General features: G+C 38.7%; 1 protein-coding gene across 1 annotated transcript in view; it reads left to right on the top strand.

Annotated features, from left to right (window-relative positions):
• The window catches only part of FSIP1 (fibrous sheath interacting protein 1), a 276,680-nt gene that overhangs the window by 42,335 nt on the left and 214,372 nt on the right, over positions 1-19,973 (top strand). Inside the window, exons 9-11 of the mRNA XM_036734577.1 lie at positions 1,583-1,693; positions 6,141-6,305; positions 14,543-14,545. Coding sequence (XP_036590472.1) covers positions 1,583-1,693; positions 6,141-6,305; positions 14,543-14,545 — 279 coding nt within the window. The remainder of the gene's footprint in view (positions 1-1,582; positions 1,694-6,140; positions 6,306-14,542; positions 14,546-19,973) is intronic.

Here is a 19,973-nt window from a genome sequence, read left to right as displayed (position 1 = left end):
TGATAATCTGCCAGACTTGAACAAGCCACTTAATCAATCAGTCAATAAACATTTATTAAGTGACTACATCTGCCAGACACCGTATTAAACATTTATGTTTTATGATCCACAGTCTCCTTATTTCTAAAATGAAAATAATTGCATTACATACATCACAGGGTTATTATGGGGATAAATATGAAAGTATATGAAAGCAAATTTAACTATAAATCAATATCCATAATCAATTCATCAATAAACATTTATTAAACACTATGTATCAGGCATTGTGTTATGCACTGAGCATACAAAATGAGGCAAAAGACTGTACCCTCAAGCAACTCACAAAATAGTAGTGGTAATTAATAAGGGTATAAGATAAGTTAAATACTGCTGAAAGGAAAGGCAGTTGTAGAAGGGAGGCCTGGGAGTGAAGGATTCCAAGCAGAACCTATGGTGCTTGTGGGAGTGAGCCTCTTTCTCCTTCCTCTTGGTTTTAGGCTTTGACTTGCTGATATTGCTAACTCGCTTCTGGTTATTGATTGCTCTCTCTGCTCATTATTTTTGCTGCTTCTTACTCCAGGAAGGGTAAAGAAAACTTTAGCAGACTGACCCCAGGCATGTGATATCTGGGAGCAGAATCTTTACTTGTCTACCTCCACTGGGGATTGGGGAGTAGAGGGAAACAGGTTGTGTTTCTAGATTCATCCTCTCCCCAAATCCTGTAATAGCAAATAACATTAAACATAAAACAGGTTTATGGTTGCTAACTTCTTTTATATGACAATAGGATTAACAGTTTTGGGGGAATGGACAGAAAGCACAGGGGAAAAGGGATCCGGTTCACTGGAAAAATAGTAGGCCGTGCCAAATGCTATTGACTGTGGTAACAGGGTGTTTGCCTCTGTTCAGCTTTGGTCCCCTCTGTGTGGAGGGGACCAAAGGTATCTCAGAGAGGCTTTTTGGTTGATGGACTCTTGTCCCTGTCAACTCAGAGGCAGGAATGAAAGATGGGGGAGGGGTCTTATGAATGATCCTCCAGTATGTTACAGTCTGTTGGCATGGCCATGACCCTGGCTACTGCACAGTAAAGGTCAGTTTTTAAAGGAAGGAGCAAAGGAGCACGATTTTTCGACTCTATAATGTCCTTGAGAACCAATCCAACTTTTATGCTCTTGACCCAGTTTCCTTTCTCCTTCTCCTTGTCTGAATTCTTTGCAAACAGTCCCAGAATATACCCAGTTTAATGATATTGGTGGCTGGTGGGTTTGGGGGAAAGAACTTCCATTTTGTAGTGATGGCCTTCCGTGGAAAGATCTCCCTTTACCCTCGGATGTCTAGAAGCAATATATAAGAAGCAGACTTTCTCATTTCAGTGTTTCTATTTTAAAAGCTTTTATTTTCTGAAGCTCTCAGTGAGAAAGGATTGCTTGTAATGGCTGCAACTGTGAAATGGGCCAATGCCGTTAACTCTCTACAAAGTGTCTCCCAACTACTGAATATTTGACCATAATGATGGGACTTTGAAAGGTTGAGGTGGGAGAGCTTGGTAACCGCTTTTTGCTTTCTGGAATTACAAGTATTCTGTTCATAAATTCTGCAGCTGGCCAAGGACTCAAAAAGTGTAGTCTTTATGATGGATAAAGAAAAACGAAGATTGATTGAATTATTAAAGGACATAGATGATGGGGAAGATACACTTCCAAGTACTGAGGTATGTGGATGCCGATACTTTGTATCTTGTGGATTTGTTCATTTAGCTATACATTTTAAAACTGATACCATTTTGCCACCAATTTATATTCACAGCCCAAGGTTTGAGACAACTTGGGAGTAGTGGAGAGTGCTGGACGTGAACTTAGGGAACCTGGGTTCAGAGGCTACTTCTGACAACTCCTACCCATGGAACTACCAGGAAGTTGCTCAACCTCTCTGAGCCTTGGGAATCTTCAAGACTGGTTGTGCTCTCTGTACTGATGAGATCACAGGCCCTTGAGCTATTGAGGAAGCTTACTGTGATTTTTCTCATTTGATGAGGCAGCTGGGCGGTGCAGTGGATAGTGTTGGACACAGAGCCAGGAAGGCCAGAGTTCAAATCTGGCCTCAGATACTTACTACCTACATGATCCTGAGCAAGTCACTTAACCTCCATCCGGCTTAGTTTCCTGAACTGTAAGATGGGAATAATGATAGCACCTACCTATCAGAGTGGTTGTGAGGATCAAATTAAATAACATTTGCAAAGACTTTGCAGAATCTTAAAGCTCTGTGTACATACATATTAGTTAGTGTATTGTTATCATTATTGGAAGTGGCTGGGGTTATCTTTTATAAACTCTACAGAATTTTGCCTTAGAAGCAATCCTCAACTTTCCATTTTCTCTGTTTAAAAAATGGTTCTGTAATGACTATATCCATGACCAAAACCCTACTCTGATGCCTCGTGGTATCAAAGCAAAACGGAACCCCCAAAAGGTATACAATTAGAGTATGACCTCAGGTGCATCTCGCAAAGCTGGAAAGGTTTTTTTGAGTATATGTCCAACGATGAACTATCTGTTCGCCTCCGAAGAATTAGTCTAGTTAAAAGGATCAGAGAATCTGCTCTCAAGATGGTGGCCACTATGAGATGCATTTTATTTTTCAGCCAAAGCAACTCATGAAGACTTTTTTCCTAAGGCATGGAGGGGCTGTTTTCATCAGGGGAGTGAATACCCACATTGATGGAGTCACTGATCATTGAGATACTGACGTATGACTACAAGATATTGGTCATTAAAATATGAATCTCTGTAAGCCATTGAATCAGCCAATTTAGGCTAAAAAAGAGAATTCAGTTCAGACATAGGTTTGATACGTGGAAAATTACTCTTTGGTCATTAATTGCATATATTTCTTAGAATCATAGAATCATGTATTTATCCCTGGAAGCCAGGGAGTTCATCCCCTTCATTTTACAGATGGGAATATTAAAGCCCAGAGACTTAAAGTGATTTGCCCTTCATATAAGTAGATATGCAGTAAGTGGGAGAGCGAAGATTTGAACCCAGGTCCTTTGACACCATGTCCAGCACTCTTCATTGCACCACATTTCCTCCCATTGTTTCTTGTTTTAGCTCATACCACTTCTAGTTACGAAGATTCTACTTATTTTTGAATTATTACATAACTGTTTAGAATTATATATTACTATAAATGAATCCTGTGCTCTTTTACATATGTGTGTATCTTTGACTTTTTTCACATTATTAAGTAACCTAACCATAGAATGTTCTTGAGGCTTGTTGCACTCAATTGTTGTGTTCCAACAGCATATGAGTTCAAATTCAGATGCTGTTAATCAATCAATCAAACCTTCCCAGTGAGTTAGCATCTGGGACTGTTTTGAACTTTGAATTCAATATTGGATTGAAATAATAAATCATGTCCACGTAGTTTATATCATATATCTTCATTTATTCTATGTTCTAGACAATTGACAGGCTCTTCCCTGATCTTGTCCTGCTGCCCTAGCTGTGTGACTTTGGGGAAGTTACTTAACCCCTGTCTGCCTCAGTTTCCTCAACTATAAAATAAGCATAATAGCACCTGAATTGTAGGGTTATTGTGAGGATCAAATGAGATAATATTTACAAACTGCTTAGTGCCTCCTGCTTAATAAATCCTTATTCCTCCTTCTTTGCATTTGTGCAAACTATTCCCCGAGCTTTCCCTTCTTCCTCATCTCTGCTTCTTGAAATCTTCTGTTTTTTTTTAAATTTTTTTTATTTAATATATTTAATTTTCAGCATTGATTTTCACAACAGTTTGAATTACAAATTTTCTCCCCATTTCTACCCTCCCCCCCACTCCAAGATGGCATATATATACATATACATATATATATATGTAAAGAGAGAGAGAGAGAGAGAGAGAGAGAGAGAGAGAGAGAGAGAGAGAGAGAGAAAGAGAGCTGACACAGGGTGAGTTGAAGATGACAACATGGTTGCCCTGTTCCCCAGTCAGCCCTCCCTTCTGTCACCCCACTTCCCTCCCATCCCCTTTTCCCTTCCTCTCTTGTAGGGCAAGATAAATTTCTATGCCCCATTGCCTGTGTATCTTATTTTCTAGTTGCATGCAAAAACTTTTTATTTTTGTTTTTCAGCATCTGTTTTTAAAACTTTGAGTTCCAAATTCTCTCCCCTCTTCCCTTCCCACCCACCCTCCCTAAGAAGTCAAGCAATTAAACATGGGCCACATGCGTATCATTATGTATAACCCTTCCACAATACTCATGTTGTGAAAGACTTACTATATTTTGCTTCTTCCTAACCTATCCCCCTTTATTGAATTTTCTCCCTTGACCCTGTCCCTTTTCGAAAGTGTTTGTTTTTGATTACCTCCACCCCCATCTGCCCTCCCTTCTAACATCCCCCCCTTTTTTTATCTTCTTCCTCCTTCTTTCCTGTGGGGTAAGATACCCAATTGAGTATGTATGGTATTCCCTCCTCAGGTCAAATCTGATGAGAGCAAGATTCACTCATTCCCCCTCACCTGCCTTCTCTTCTCTTCCTATAGAACTGCTTTTTCTTGCCACTTTTATGTGAGATAATTTACCCCATTCTATCTCTCCCTATCTCCCTCTCTCAATATATTCCTCTCTCATCCCTTAATTTGATTTTATATCTTTTAGATATCTTCCCTTCTTCTTCAACTCACCCTGTGTCCACTCTCTCTCGCTCTCTCTCTCTATATATACACACATATGTATATACATACATATACACTCACATATACACATATATACATAAACACACACACACACACACACACACACACACATATATATATATACACACACACACACACACACACACACACATATTCCCTTCAGGAAATCTTCTGTTCTTTCAAAGCCAAGCTTAGGTAAAGTCTTTCCTTATTCCTTCCTCTTCCCTGACCCAGCTTTCTACCTCTGAAGCTGAAAGTGACCTCTCCTCCCTCCTCAAGTTTTCCTAGAGCATTGAATCTTTCCTTCAACCCTAGCATACCCTAGTTGGACTTTGGTCATATTCCCCCAAGCAGATTTTAAGCACCGTGAGGACAGAGTCAGGGTCATTTTTTTATCTTTGTATCTCCAGTGTGTAGCATCACGCCTTTGCACATAGTAGGTGTTTAATAAATATTTTTTAGATTTGGTTGAATTTACAGTAGCTAATTAATCTCTAGGAGGCAGTGTGGTCCAAGGAATAAGTTGCTGGCTTTGGAGCCAGGTACATCCAGGTTTAAGTCCTGCCTTTGACACATATTGGTTGTGATTTGGGGAAAGTCAGAATTTACTTCAAAGTGGATCCTTAGCCTCTCAGTGCTCTTAACTTTCTAAGACTTTCAATTGTAGAGAAGGTGCCAGCCTGTGCTGGCAGTTTCCTTATTGAGAATTCCTTGTACCAATGACATCACAGGTCTGGTTCCTCTCTTTAATTAAGCTCTTAAAGTACCTAACTTATTCCTTGGGAATGATTTACTTACTGATAAAATTTAGCCAAATTTTAAAACATTTGTGGGAGTAAAGTAGTTTTTCAAACTGTAGCTCTCTGTGAAAGATTATCATGGCTTCCTCAGTTTGTAAAGAGAGGCTCTCCAGATTTCAGCCAGACTGTGGAAGGCTTTGGATGCCAGAGACAGGAGTTTATATTTATTTGTAGGCAGAGGGGAACCAGTGACTGTTCTGAGTAGAGAAGTAAATTGATTATCGTATTACATTAGGAGGATTACTCAGGAAAGCAGTATGTTTTGGAGAGGGTACAGACTGATAGCAGGATTACTGAGTAGGAGGCTACTATGATAGTTTTTCTAACAAAAGAAGAGGACTTTAACTACAGTACTGGCAGCAGGAGTGGAGAGGAGGGTTCAGATATGAGGGATTTGTGGAAGTAGAAATTGGTAAGATTCTTTTAATTTCTTTTTTTCAAATTTAGTGAAAATGTATGGTACGTTTACCATTCTTCAGTTAGATACTTGGTTGTTCATTGCATTATCCTGTTTTACAGGTCAACGTCTGTTTCATTAGAGGTTTAGGGTATTAGGTAACTCCTGGCCAATCTAAACTTCCATGGATAAACTTCAGGAAATTATAGCTTTGCATGAATATCCTAGCAACTTTGCCCTTGCTTCCCTTTTAGGATGGTGGGTCTGCCTGGCTCATACCAGAAAAAGGATATATGTCTGCAGCACATATAGAGCGTGAGCAACTAGCTCAAATAGATTCCAAACTACAAGAACGGTTCTTTTTAACTTCCTTGGGGTTATCCAATGATTTTTCAGGAGTGGACAATCAGACTGGTCAGGTATGGTCAATTCAAGACTATCTAGATTTTTTAGTTGTCTTAATGCTAAAACTGGTTTATAGTAATTGGCTAAACTCTTCATTGAGAATGGTTTCTGTTTAACTATTTTTTGATATGAGTACAGCATCAGGAGAAGCATCTGCCTTGAGTGTCTCTTCCCTTCTTTTATTTCCCCTTTCTCCCCATTTCTTCTTTCCTCTCTTCTCTACATGATTCACAGAAGGATCTTATGAAATTGTGTATATTTGAGAAATATGGCTGACTCTAGCTATTTCTTGATTGCTAAGGGGATGAGAAAGAAGGTTATTTAGATTCCTGAAAGCCCTTTCTTTGTCCCCGGTATTAGTAGTGCCAGCCACACAGTGTTTACTCACCTGTTCTTCCAGGTGTTTTAACTTAATTGTGAACAACATTGTGAAATTTACACCTTTTTATCTTTGCATTTTCTCTTTCATTGGATTCACTAAATATTCTTTCTTATTCAGTCCTGGTGGAAAGGTAGTGAAATGACAGAAAAAACCGGGGATTGTTGGGAAATTGCTAAGACAAATGCAAAATTCATTTTTTCCCTCATCTTTAGTACTTTAGCAGAGGATGGGGAGAGGTCTCTTCTGTAGAGAAAATCTTGAAACATGACAATTATAGTTTTCCCAAATCATGCATTGTGTGGTATTAGATACATGTGATTTCTCTGAGTCTTTCCAAAATTAGTGGGACAGATTCCTTCTCTCTACATAAGGGTTTCATTAGAGTCAAGCAGACAAAAACAAAACAAAACAAAACAAAAATATGTAGCTGAAAAAAGGACTATTTAAGCCAAGCTCTCCTTTGTAACACGTAAGTAGAGTCAGGTCAAACAGAACTGTATATATCTTGTTCAAGTCGGTCTTATTATCTACCTCTAGTCCATTGTCTCTCTGCCAACAGTATCCATACCTCTATGACTTCTGCACTTGTCCTTCTATAGGCCCTCCATGGAAGGTCCATTTAACATGCCAGAGATATTCTTCCAGAATTTTTAAATTGTGTGGTACCAACTGGTATTTAGACCATCCATCTGTTAGCTCTTCCTCTTGCTAACTGCTACATCCACATCATTTTCCAATCATATATTTTTTTGAAGAATACTTTTGTGCCATTTTTTTGTTCAAGTCATTTTAAGTAATATGTTGCAAACTCTTCCTTCTCACCATGCATCTTTTCATTGCCCTTTGGGGTCATCTGCTGTTTTGATTCTCAGATGATCAAGATGTTTCAGAATTCATAACTGTGCCACATCACTGGGAGAATATTGCTATTGAAAAGAGAGCGTTTTATGCCAGAGGGCAGCTTGGGCCTGTTGAAAATGCTGTTCAGCTTCACTTCCCAAATGCAGTTCAGCCTGTTCTATTCTTCCTGTACATTTTGGGTCTGGCATGTTATCCACCTTCAATGCCCATTCAGGATCTATGGATCAAATTGGAGCGGTTCTAATACACCATCTTTTTGTCTTTATTTTTTCTTTTAATTTGGTGTTGATTTTTGACTTTTGCTATAACTCATTTATGGACTGCACAGAAACAGCTGATTTGAAAATAATTCCTAAGTCAGTAATTAACTGATTAATTTCTGTTATGATACAGTCAATTTTTTTTTTTTTGCAGAGTCATTCAGAATTTGCTAGGCTCAATAACTTCTGATTCCCTTCTTACAGTCCTATTTCTGATAATGCATGAGCCTTTTCTCATTCATTTCTTAATCCCACACCATGTTTCCAAACACAGTTTTTTTGGCTGTGTTCACCTGTCCTGTGCATGTAAGAGATACATGAGAAATAATACCAAATGTATCATGATGAGCCTTGCTTTCATGGAATACAGTGAGTGTTCTAACTATTTTTGTAGTTATTTCTTACAGGGGCCTTTAAATTGGATTAGAGTTATCCCTATTTTATGGATAGTGAAAATATGACCAACTTTGTATATATCTAAGGGAGAGAATAATTTATCCATTATCTTTGAAAATAACATTAGGGAGAGTGAGTAGACTTGTGATTTCATTGGCATGTGGGGAGCTCCCAGGTGAGGAGAATCCTTCTACTAATGCAAGTGGGTACCTTCTCTTTGACTTTGTGCCCAGGGCATTAAGACCTTTAGTGACTTGCTCAGAGTCACGTAGCCTATATTTGTCAGAGGTAGGATTTGAACCCAGGTCCTTCTGATTTTGAGGCCAACTTTATCAAGTATACTGCAATAAAGACGAATATATCAACATATGAAAAAATACATTCAAGAGGAATACCATGTTGGTGTTAGCGATTAGTATTTGTGAAATGAGCTGGTCCACCAGCTTTGAAGTTCCTATCATTTTTAAGTTCCTATCTGATTTAGAAAGTGACTGTATGAAATATAAATTTTAGGCAAGGTTTATTTCACAGGTAATAATCATCAGTCCTGACGTTTCTGTGCTTTTAAAGTTTGCAAAATATTTTTCTATATGTTATATAATTTTATCTTCATAAAAACCTTGTGAGGTAAATGTCATTATAATACCCATTTTATAGATGAGGAAACTGAGGATCAGAGAGGGCAAATGACTTGCCTGTGGTCATACAGCTAGTATATGTCAGGTGAGATTCAAATCTAGGTCTTTGGTGACTCCTTCAACTGTATCATGAAGTCTGATTCCCCAAAGGAGGAGACAACCATGTATAATAATAGCAAAAATAATGCTAATAACTTGATGATGTGTGCAGGGCACATTACATCCATATCTTTTACTTTTCATGATAATTCTGTGTGGGAGGCCATATAAATAAGATTCCCATTTTATAGTTGAGGAAACTGATCATGAACATTAAATGACTTTACCATGATTTTCTAGCTAGTAAGTGTCAGAGGCAGAATTCGAATAAAGATCTATGCTGACCCCAAGTTAGTGCTCTAAAAGTGTTGGCAGACAGCACAATTTGACCATCTTGCATTCTGGCTTTCTGTAACAACAATGGTACTTTCAGCTACTGTGGCTGTGTAAGGCCTATAACACCAGCACACAGAAGGGCTGCTAGCACAGGTTCTTTTCTAAGGAAAGCAACTTTGAGGGGGTTAACAGTCTTACTTTAATCAAACATACATATATCATTCACTTAGTTCAGGGGAAAAAAGCCAGCACCCTGAACGTGAGAGAGTATACAAACAGAAATTACAAGCATACATTATATAAAGAGAGCAAATAAACACAAACCAGTAGACACGCTTCTAACCATCTGACTATAGCAATACATACAGTTACCAGAGAAAGAAACATCAACATCTGAATTTTCAAAGGGGCAGGCAGGGCTCTGCCATGGCTATCCAGAGTCTTGTCTGGTCAAATCACAGGACATTCTTCCAGTGAGTGAGAGCCCCCAAAACAAAACGCTAACCTCCAAGTATATATACACTTCTTCAGGGCCAGAGGGTGTCACAACCATGTGATTCAAACTCATGTGACCTAGGCCTTCTTGTGACTTAGGAAAGTCATCAGAGACTCCCAATTCAATCAAAGACTCTTGATTAAAACAAAAGCAAGACTCAGTCAAAGGCACTTGATAGCTTTAGTGCTGAGAAGCACTCAAACAAAAAAACAACAAAAAGTCCCACCCTGCTTGCCATCACACTTTCTCTTCCTACTCTGACGTCGAATCATTGGTTTGTTCCTAACTAGTAAATTAGTCATAAGGCCCAAGGGGTTATAGTAAGAGAAATTTGTGAGTCAGATAACTGACAAACCAAACAGAACTGAACCCCTTAATAAGCGACATTTGCATAAGCATAGATATGTTACATACAGTACTTCTTCCACTGTGGGTTACGTCTTTAGCACTCATCTTTCAATTGAGGATTTTATGCTCCAGGGACTGGACTGGACTTTCTACCTAGTAAGTGGGTGTGAGTAATTCCTTTTGTGTTCTTACCCTCTTCAAGGCTGTTCTGTGTAAGAATTTTCTAGAAGGGGAGTGGAGACTCAGGATTTGTGGCATTTGTCTGTCCCTCAGATTGTCATAGAGTCAGTATAGAATGCTTATCTTAAGCATTGGCCTAAAATAAAACCAACACTCACAGATGATTTACTGCAGGTGGATTCTTAGACTAATTGCTCTGGGTAGAAATAGTAGACTCAGCTAAAAGGGAAAGTAGCAAATGAAAGTGATGCCAGTACCCATTTCCAAGCTCTGGGGATACAAAAAGAGACAAAAGACAGTCCTTTTGCCCTCAAGGAGCTTACAGTCTAATGGAGGAGACATGTAAACAAATAAATACAAAGCCAACTATATACAGGATAAATAGGAGATAATTAGCAGAGGAAAGGCATTGCTTCTTGTGGAAGGTAGGATTTTAGTTGAGACTAAAGGAAGCCAGGGAGGTCAGTAGTCAGAGGAGATGAGGGAGAACAATCTAGGCATAGGGGAGGGTCAGAGAAAAAACCTGGAGCCAAAAGGTGGAATCTCTCGTTTGTGGAACAGCCGCAGCATCATTGTCACTGGGTCAAAGAGTACATGTCAGGAGTAAGGTGTAATAAGACTGGAAAGGTAGGATGGAGGCTGGGTTATAAAGGGCTTCAAATGCCACATAGAGCATTTTGTATGTGACCCTGTTTAAGACAGATAACAACAGCACACAGGAGGGCTGCTAGCACAGGTTCACTCTTGATCTGGTATATTGGCAATCAAGATGGGCTTTTAGCACTTATTCAATTGAGTGCCCTTGAAGAGTTTGGCCTTTGTTTACTTGATAAAATTAGGAATCCTTGATGACCTCCTTGCCTCAAGGGAAAGCTTAGTTTACATGGGTTTGAGTGACGTGTTTGTGACGTCAGAGGCTTTTAGACCATGTGGCTTTAAGTCACGTTTTTGTGACACTTTTAGGTCATGTGGGTGAGTCGCATGTGTGATTCACCTTTGACCCTGAACAAGATATATAAACCCAGAGTTTGGCGTTCTCTGGGGGGCTCTCACTCTTGAAGGTGTGTTGATGCAGAGACTCTGGGCAGCTGTAGTTAAGAGCCCTCCAGCTTGTAAATCCGGATGTTGGGACTTTGTTAAACCCTGGTAACTATGCATTGGGATTTGAATCAGACAAGGTCTGTTTGTTGATGTTTGTAATTTGTTTATATTTGCTCTGATGTTCAGGGTGCTGGCTTTTTCCCCTGAACTAAGTGAATGATATTTGTATGTTCAATTAAATTGAGATTGTTAACCTCTTAACGTTACTTTCCTTAGTAAAGCAGATCAAAGAACCTGTGCTTGCAGTGTTCTTGTGGTTGGATTTGTGTTGGTCTTTCACCCCCACAGCAGCTGCTAGCTGAATTGTTGAAATATCTGGTCAGACAGGAAGGACACTAAGACAGATTCAGAGGGGTTAATAAGCTTGCTTTATTCTAGTCTAGTCTTCTCACAAGAGGGTTTGCTGATAATGGGAGCACCAACTCCTATAGCATTCCCTATTCACCCTTAATGGCTGAATGGAGGACAGACTGAGGAATGGAAGGAGGAGAGATGTGAGGCAGGCAGACTTACCTTCAAGCTATTTCAATAATCCAGGTGTGAGGTTATGAAGACCAAAATAAATGTTAACGAAATTAAAAAAAAAAACATGTTAATACCTTGTTATCCCTTTTGTCAAATGTGATTGAATTGAAAAAGGACTTTTAACTGACTAGGCTGCAACCACAGTCGAATTTGAGATTTTGTCAGTCCCACTTTGAACATATTGAGAGTTTGAATGATTTTAAGACATAGTTGAGATGCATCCATCTGGAAGCAGAAACACATCTTTCATGGAGATAGGCATCGAGAGGAGCAGCATTCAAGGTAAGAAGAAGCTTTAAGTTGTGATACCCTGGCAGCATTAGAAAGAGGTGCCTGGATGCAATAGACAGCTAGCCGTGGTAAGCAACAGCTGAACTGTGAAGAAGAATAGACTTGAACCAAGTGTAGATACCATGTCCAGGGAGAGAAGTAGCTTGAACTCAGTGGGGAGACAAAAGGGCTTTGTGGTACCAAAGGTAGAGTTACTTTGTTACATATGTTCCCAATATGTACGCCCCATTACCTTTGTACTCTAAGTTGGTACTTTCTCTTCTCTCAGGTGCTATGTGGATTTGTGGGAGAGTGTGCTCCAGTTTTATTGGGGGGGAGGAAGGTTTTGTAACTGTTGTCCTTAGGTTAAGTAACTTGCCCAGATCTTAGCAAATAGCAGAGCTGAGATTTGAACACAGGTCTTCTGACCTTGTTGGAAGAGGGCCTTTAATCCATGGAATCAAACATTTTGTTTTTTTCAAATAATCAACAGAAATAATCATGGTGGGATGTTGTATTTGCTACTTCCTTTAGTAAGTTGTGTAACTATAAAGATGCTGTGTTGTGCGGAATATAGCTTACAAAAGTCTTCTGGCAGCATGTCATGGTGGATATGTACTAGATGAAGGGTCAGAAGACCTGGGTTCAAATTGTGCCTCTGCCACTTTCTGGCCGTGTGACCTTGGGCAAGTTACAAAACCTCTCTGGGCCTCAGTTTCCTTATCTGTAAAATCAGGGTGATGGACTAAATACCATTTTTCAGTTCTAACGCTATGATTCTATGATCTCTATTCAAACCCTTATTGAAGCCTTCATTGTACATGTAATTTTCAAAGATATATAGAGATGGGCAAGCAGGCACATAGGTCAGTCGTTATTGATTTATCAAGGGTTGTTGTTGGGTCATTTATCTGATCCTATTCAATCATAATGATTAAGTATTGGCAGTTTCATGCCCCCCCTGGCAGTTATGCATTCTATATAACACCAGAGGGTACTGGGAACGGCACTAAGCTCTCTATGTTTTTCAGAGACTTGGCAGCCTCTGTAACCTAACTCTGCCCCTCTTGTGAGTGGCAGTGCTGCTCATTTTGTTATCCTAGAGGGTGTGGTATGTTTTTGTGTATTTATCCATTTAGACTTTATGGCTTATTCCTCCCACCCCTCACTGGGAGGAAACTGCTCTCCTACCTTTGGACTGTTTCAATGAAGTTATATTAACATAATTTAACTATGTAGTTCTTTATACCCACAAATAAATTTAAAAGGAATAAAACAAAATATAAAAATAACTCCTGTTCTGCATGCCCACAGTTTTTCCTAGACCCAGGCAACTGTTTAATGAGTCTATAGGCCATTCCTCAAACTCTGGAGTTCTAGGAACACATTTCCCATCCTTAGACTCATACCTCCCTATTAGCTGCTCCTACTGGGAGCTAACAAGCATCTCTAGTGCTGTTCCCCTCATGATCTTAGGAATATTCAATATCCAGTCAGTTGAAGGAACTTCAGACATGGGGCAGTTATTCTTCTTCTTACTTCTTTCCCTCATTGCTTTATTACTACCTTGGACCTCTAATCTTGTCCCCTCCCAGCTTCTCTGCATGGTTGCCTTATTGGCTGGGTCATGTAGGACCTTGATTGCTTCTTGAACCTTGTTTATTGCTAGTGGAGTGAATTCATGGGTGAGCCCTGGAATAGACTCCTCTCAAACTGCCATCTTCCAGCCCCACTTTGAACTACCAGAACCTTATGTCTGGATCCTGTGTCTCTTCTACGCTGGCTCTTTGGGTCTTTCCACACCATTCTTTGTCAGCTGGAAGACTGATTGTTCTTTCTTTCTCCACCTCTTTTCTCTTCCTCCTATTGCTTTTCAGCCCTTGGTGCATTCTTGCTCTACAATTTATGGCAAGAAGGAGAGAATCAGAATGAAAAGATAGTAGGAAGGTGCTACATTGATATTTTATTTATCTTTTTTAACAGTGATTTTACCAAGTCCCTGATTTTTTTCTAAGCATTTGGAATGCTCCTTTTATCAGGTATCTTGTGACCCTGTAAACTCCTTGAGAAAAAGGATCATTTCTTTCATTATATTTATATCCCTAGCACATGCTAGGCACTTAATCATTATAATAATAATTTAAACTTTTATTGGAAAAAATGCACTTTAAAATTCTCCCCTAAACATTCTTCCTTATGTGACATGAAATAAGACTGCCAGGATTTTCTTATATGGCATGAGATGGGCTAATTAATTAGCCCAACAAAGATTTAACTGATTTGCTTCTTTCTCTTTATGTCATTGGTCTGATCCGTCTATTTTCCTATCTTTTTATGGCATTTATATTTCCTCGTGGACCACACCTGGGGCTATGTTCTTAGAATCCAAATGTGGTCGTTCCACTCTCATTGCTAGAAGGAGGTGATTGTCATAGAAATATTGATAGATCTTTTCCATTTTTGTTTTTACAATTTTACAATTTACAACTTTCATACCCTTTAATACCCTGATTTTGCTTAGTTGTCTTAATCATAAATGTTCAGTAAACTTGTTCTTATTTTCTACTTTCATTATCTTAATGAAGTAATTTCTAATTTGATAATTAATGAGCTCATAGTTTTCCTACAATTTTCCTGTATAAGATTTTACAAACAAATTTAAGCATTAATAGCTTAAAACTGAACTAAGACTTTTGTTTTCTAAACTGGTACTGCTTTTGTTTGTCACACCTTCTTCTCAAGAAGATCAAATGTTTGCTGGCTGAGACAGTTTCTGGAGTCTTTTGGTTTGCTCTTTTGATGATTGATTTACATCAGTTAACTTCATTATGAAGTGGTAATAGTTTGTGTTGATGGCTAGTTGTTTTTTGGTCTCGTTTTCATCCTTTTCACAAACTGAATATAAATCATCAGCTGGAAAACTTTAAGCTACTTAACATAGGTGGATTTAAACCACACAAACTCAAGTTGCTATGAGTTTTGGCCTACCAATGAAATGCTTGTAATCAGTAGATAAGTAGATCATGTTTCAGGTGAGGAAGAGAAGTCTACGTTCAGGGTGAAATAAGTGGAAAACTGGACATTTATAGTTTTTTTAGGGGTATGAGGCAGCTGGGATAATAGGGAGAAACATTGGTTTGTAATTTTGTAGCTTAAGAGATCTGCTCTTTTATTGCTGTCTGCACCTGCTTCCGTAATCATAGGACCATAGGCTTGGCATTCCCCAGTCCTAAATTTTGGTTTGGAGTGAAGGGAATTGGGAGTGGTGGGAGATTCTTTCTCCAAACAAACAAAACTGCTCAACTTATTCTAGGTTTTTGACCCTGGTTATCTTGGCTTGGTTATGGAACTAGGCTCAGTTTTCTTAACAAGAAGAAGCTAAAATAATAAGAAAACAGTTCAAGGCTGTCTTTTGTTCTTTTCATGTTTGGAATATTTTAGAACATTTTACCACTGCTAGATTTTAAGGTAACTAAATTCTCAAGTATAATAATATGCATGTAGACAGAGCCTGATTCATGCCCGTAACATATCATTCTTGAAATGGAGACTAAGGATTCTGAGATCTGATTAATTTTTTAGGACTTCAAAAAAATCATAAATGTGATAAGATACTGGTGTCTGAGTTAACTGAGTTAAACATTTATAGTTGAGATGAAATATTTAAAACAAAATAAAAGCAAACTACAAGTCAACATTACTTTGTTGTCACATATCAAGATTATATGTTTTTATGTGGAATAAAACAGTTGGACAGAAAACAGCTGCATTTTTCAGTCTCCCACTGGATGCAAGATCATAAGATTCAACACCATTGTTATTGAAATGGGGCAGTGGATGCCTCTTGGATGCAAACAAAGAAGCATTTTCTGAACCATTGTTCGATTTTCTCATGGCATTTTCCTTATTTTCTAACTAAAACCAACATGATACATTGAACTTTTCAAGCCAGAAACTGGAAAGCTAATATGACAAGTTTTCTCTGAGGCCTTTATGGATGCTATTTATTTTGGACCAGGGACCCTTTTTGAATATACTCAAAGTAGAGCCATTTGGATTTTACTCATGTGTCTATTCTGTTAATTTGTTGGCCCTACTCTAATCTTTACTGTTGAACTAGCAGTGAAGTGCTTTACATTTTTTCCTTGGCTTTTTGCACCTTTGTGCAAATCATTAGCCTGCTAATAGTTTTATTTCATGATGCTTAAAGATTGTTTTGGAGGGAATTTTAGTATATTTTTTCCAATAAAATTTTAAATGATTAGTAGACATATTTCTTCTATCTTCTCTAAACACAAAGTATTTAAAACAGAAACAGATGTATTTTCTTTTCATTCTATCTTTTTTCTCTTTGTGTATTAACTCATTAATTCATAATAGGAATGGAGAACAATAGTTAGGATAACCTTTGGAGAGTGTTTTTATATTTATATTTGAGTATGAATATCAATCAACCAACCAACCCTCAAGCTTTTTATTAAGTGTTTACCAAGTACCCGGCACTGTGCTAAGTGCAAAAATGGAATAATTCCTGACTTCAAGTTATTTTTATTCTAATGGGAGAGAAAACATGTACATAAACAAATATATGCATAATAATATACGGGTGATTAAATAGTGCCATGGATAGAGTGCTGGATCTGAAGTCCTTAGTTAAAATCTAGCCTCAAATACTAGTTGTGTTAGCCTGGGCAAGTTACTTAAGCTCTGTTTACTTCCATGTCCTCAACTGTAAAATGGTTTGGTTTTATCTTTTACATACCTAGGTATTTTATATGTTGTTTGCTCTAGTACAACGTATACTCTTTGAAGGCAGAGACTGTGTTTTTGCCTTCCTTTATATCTACAGTACCTGACATGTAGCAAACTCTTAATAACTGCAAAATAGGGATAAGTAATAGCACCTACCTCTTGGGGTTGTTGTGAGGATCAAATGAGATAACATCTGGTTGGTTGGTTGGTTGTTGTCCTTCATTCTCGAAGAGGACCAAAAAGACATCACTATGTTAGAGTCAAGTTACAGTGTGTCCAACTGTGGCTGATCAGACCAACACAATCTTGGAATGCTCTACCATAAGTTGACACAAGTAGTCCTTGTGAACATTTGGCATGGATTCTCTAAATTTGCGCATCTTGAGTTTCTTTGAGTTGCTTCAATTCTGCTTTTCTCATAGAACACAGCACCTTCTTTGTTGAGGACATTCCATACTGGATGGACCTGTGCCGGTATCTCCCATATCATGCAATCAATTCCAGAGTTCTTCAGAGAGACCTTGAGAGTGTCTTTGTATTACTTCTTCTGACCACCATGTGAACACTTGTGTTATGTGAGCTCTCCATAAAATAGTCTTTTAGACAAGTGAATATTGGCATTTGAACAATGTGGCCAGCCCATCAGAATTGTGCTCTCTGTAGTAGAATTTGAATGCTTGGAAGTTTAGTTCCAGAAAGAACCTCAGTGTCTGGTACCTTATCCTGCCAGGTAATCTTCAGAATCTTCCTAAGACATTTCAAATGGAAGTGATTCAGTTTCCTGGCGTGGTGCTAGTATACTGTCCAGGTTTCACAGGCATACAACAATGAGGTCAGCACAACGGCTCTGTAGACCTTCAGTTTGGTAATCAGTCCAATACCTCTTCTCTCCCACACCTTCCTTCGGAGCCTCCCAAATACTGAGCTAGCTTTGGCAATCTGTGCGTCAACCTCATCGTCAATGTGTACATCCCTAGAAAATATACTGACAAGGTAAGTGGATATATCCACAGCAACAGTGGTTCCACGTATGGATGGTGTGGTGGGGCTAGTGAAGCATCTGTGTTTTCTTGTTGTTAATTGTTAGGCCAAAATTAGCACAAGTATCAGATAATTCATCCATACTTTGTTGCATCTCAGCTTCAGAGGCTACATTGAGTGCACATTCATCTGTGAACAAAAAAATCATTCATAAAATTTCTTCCATTTTAGTCTTACTTATAGTCTTTTCAAGTTAGATAATTTACCATCAGTGTGGTAGCTGACCTTGAAGGTATCTGACCTCGTTGAAGGTGTCTGACAACATTGCTGAAAACATCATGCCAAAAAGCATGAGAACAAGCACACAGCCTTGTTTCACTCCATTGGTGACTGGGAAAGCACCAGAACATTCCATTATCCAGAACATGGGCAAGCATGCTTTCATGAAATTGACATACAATACTGATGAACTTCTCTGGGCAACTAAATATTGACCTAATTTGCCATATGCCCTCATGACTGATGGTATCAAAAGCCTTGGTCAGATCAATGAGTATTGTGTACAGGCCTCTGTTTTGCTACTGGCATTTCTCCTGGAGTTGTTGGGCAGCAAACACCATATTGACCATTCCTTTCTGAAGCCACACCGGTTCTCAGGTAGATAACCATCTTCCAGATGAAGGATCAGTCTATTAAGGAGTACTCTGGCAAAAATCTTGCCAGTAATAAAAAGGGAGAGAGACCCCTCTGTGATTGTCTATTTCTTTTACCTTTATAGAGATGGACAATGGAGGTATCCTTGAACTCCTGGAGGATAGCCTTCTCTTGCCATATAACCTGGAAAATTTCATTCAGCTTTGTATAAGCAATGGGCCCTCCACCCTGTAAATCTCAGCTGGAACATAATCAATACCAGGCGCTTTGATACAGAAGAGCCTAATGGCATTCAAAACCCCTTATTCAGTTGGAGATTAGGCTAGAGAGGGTTTGACTTCCACCTGAGGTAAATTGTCAATGGCTTCAGCATTGATTGATGATGGTTTGTTGAGAACACAAGGGAAGTGTTCAGCTCATCTCTCCATGATCATGTCCTCATCGCTAATCAATGTGCCTCCATCAGCACTGAATAGTTGAGATGCATTGTATGTCTTTGACCCATAAATAGCCTTCAGGGAATCATAAAAGCACTTTGGATTGCTACTATCAGCATAAAACTGAATTTCATCTGCCTTTTTATTGAACCAAAAATCCTGCATCTGTCTAAGCTTCGCTTGTGCTTTACTTTTGATGAAATTAAATGCTGCCTTCTTAGAGATGGATGAATTATCTTGCTGATAAACTCTGTGGAGTTCTTGTTTTTCATTTAGCAGGTCCTGAATTTCCCCATTATTTTCATCAAACCAGTCTTGATGTTTGTAAGTATTCTGACTTGAGTAAATGTAGTGCTGTGCACCAAATCTCTGAAACTTGCCCACTCCTTTTCTGCTCCACTATTGCCAACTGTGTGTTGGCTCAACTTTTTCCCTCCCAAGTTAGCAACAAACTGTTCCTGTCCAGAGAAGTACTCTAATTTGTTGACATCAAGTCGTCTGGTAGTCATCTTGCCTTGGGGCACTGCTTTTGTTGAATATGAATACTTAGCTTGGAGAGGATAAGTCTATGATCAGTCCACCACACATTGGCTTCATCACTTTCACATCCTGTCTGTTTGTTCTCATTACAGTTACATAGTAGAAAGGGCTGTCCAAAATACGGCCCGGGCTGCATGCGGCCCACAGTGCGATTTTATGGGGCCTGTCTGTGGGCTTTAATTTTCATGAGTGAAAAAATAAAATAATAATTTGCATGGAATGTGTATTAGATTTTTTAATTCCATCACTAATAAATAATTTAATTAATGTTACTTTTGTTTGGTGTTTTTAAGCAGTATTACAGATGGAACATATTGCAGGGAATTTTCAATCGATCTGTGGGATGTGTTCCATCTGGCCGATGCAGACTAGTCAGTATGGACCTACCTTTATACTGTTGTGTTATCACTTTGTTGTTTTGTGTTTGCTTACGTACTTCGCACCTTTGCCTGTCGTATTGATGATGCGCATTCCCCCACTTTCTAT

Source organism: Trichosurus vulpecula, chromosome 8, assembly GCF_011100635.1.
Source record: "Trichosurus vulpecula isolate mTriVul1 chromosome 8, mTriVul1.pri, whole genome shotgun sequence".
Lineage (NCBI taxonomy): Eukaryota > Metazoa > Chordata > Mammalia > Diprotodontia > Phalangeridae > Trichosurus > Trichosurus vulpecula.
Note: the sequence above shows the minus strand (reverse complement) of the source record. Positions and strands in the feature narration are given on the sequence as shown.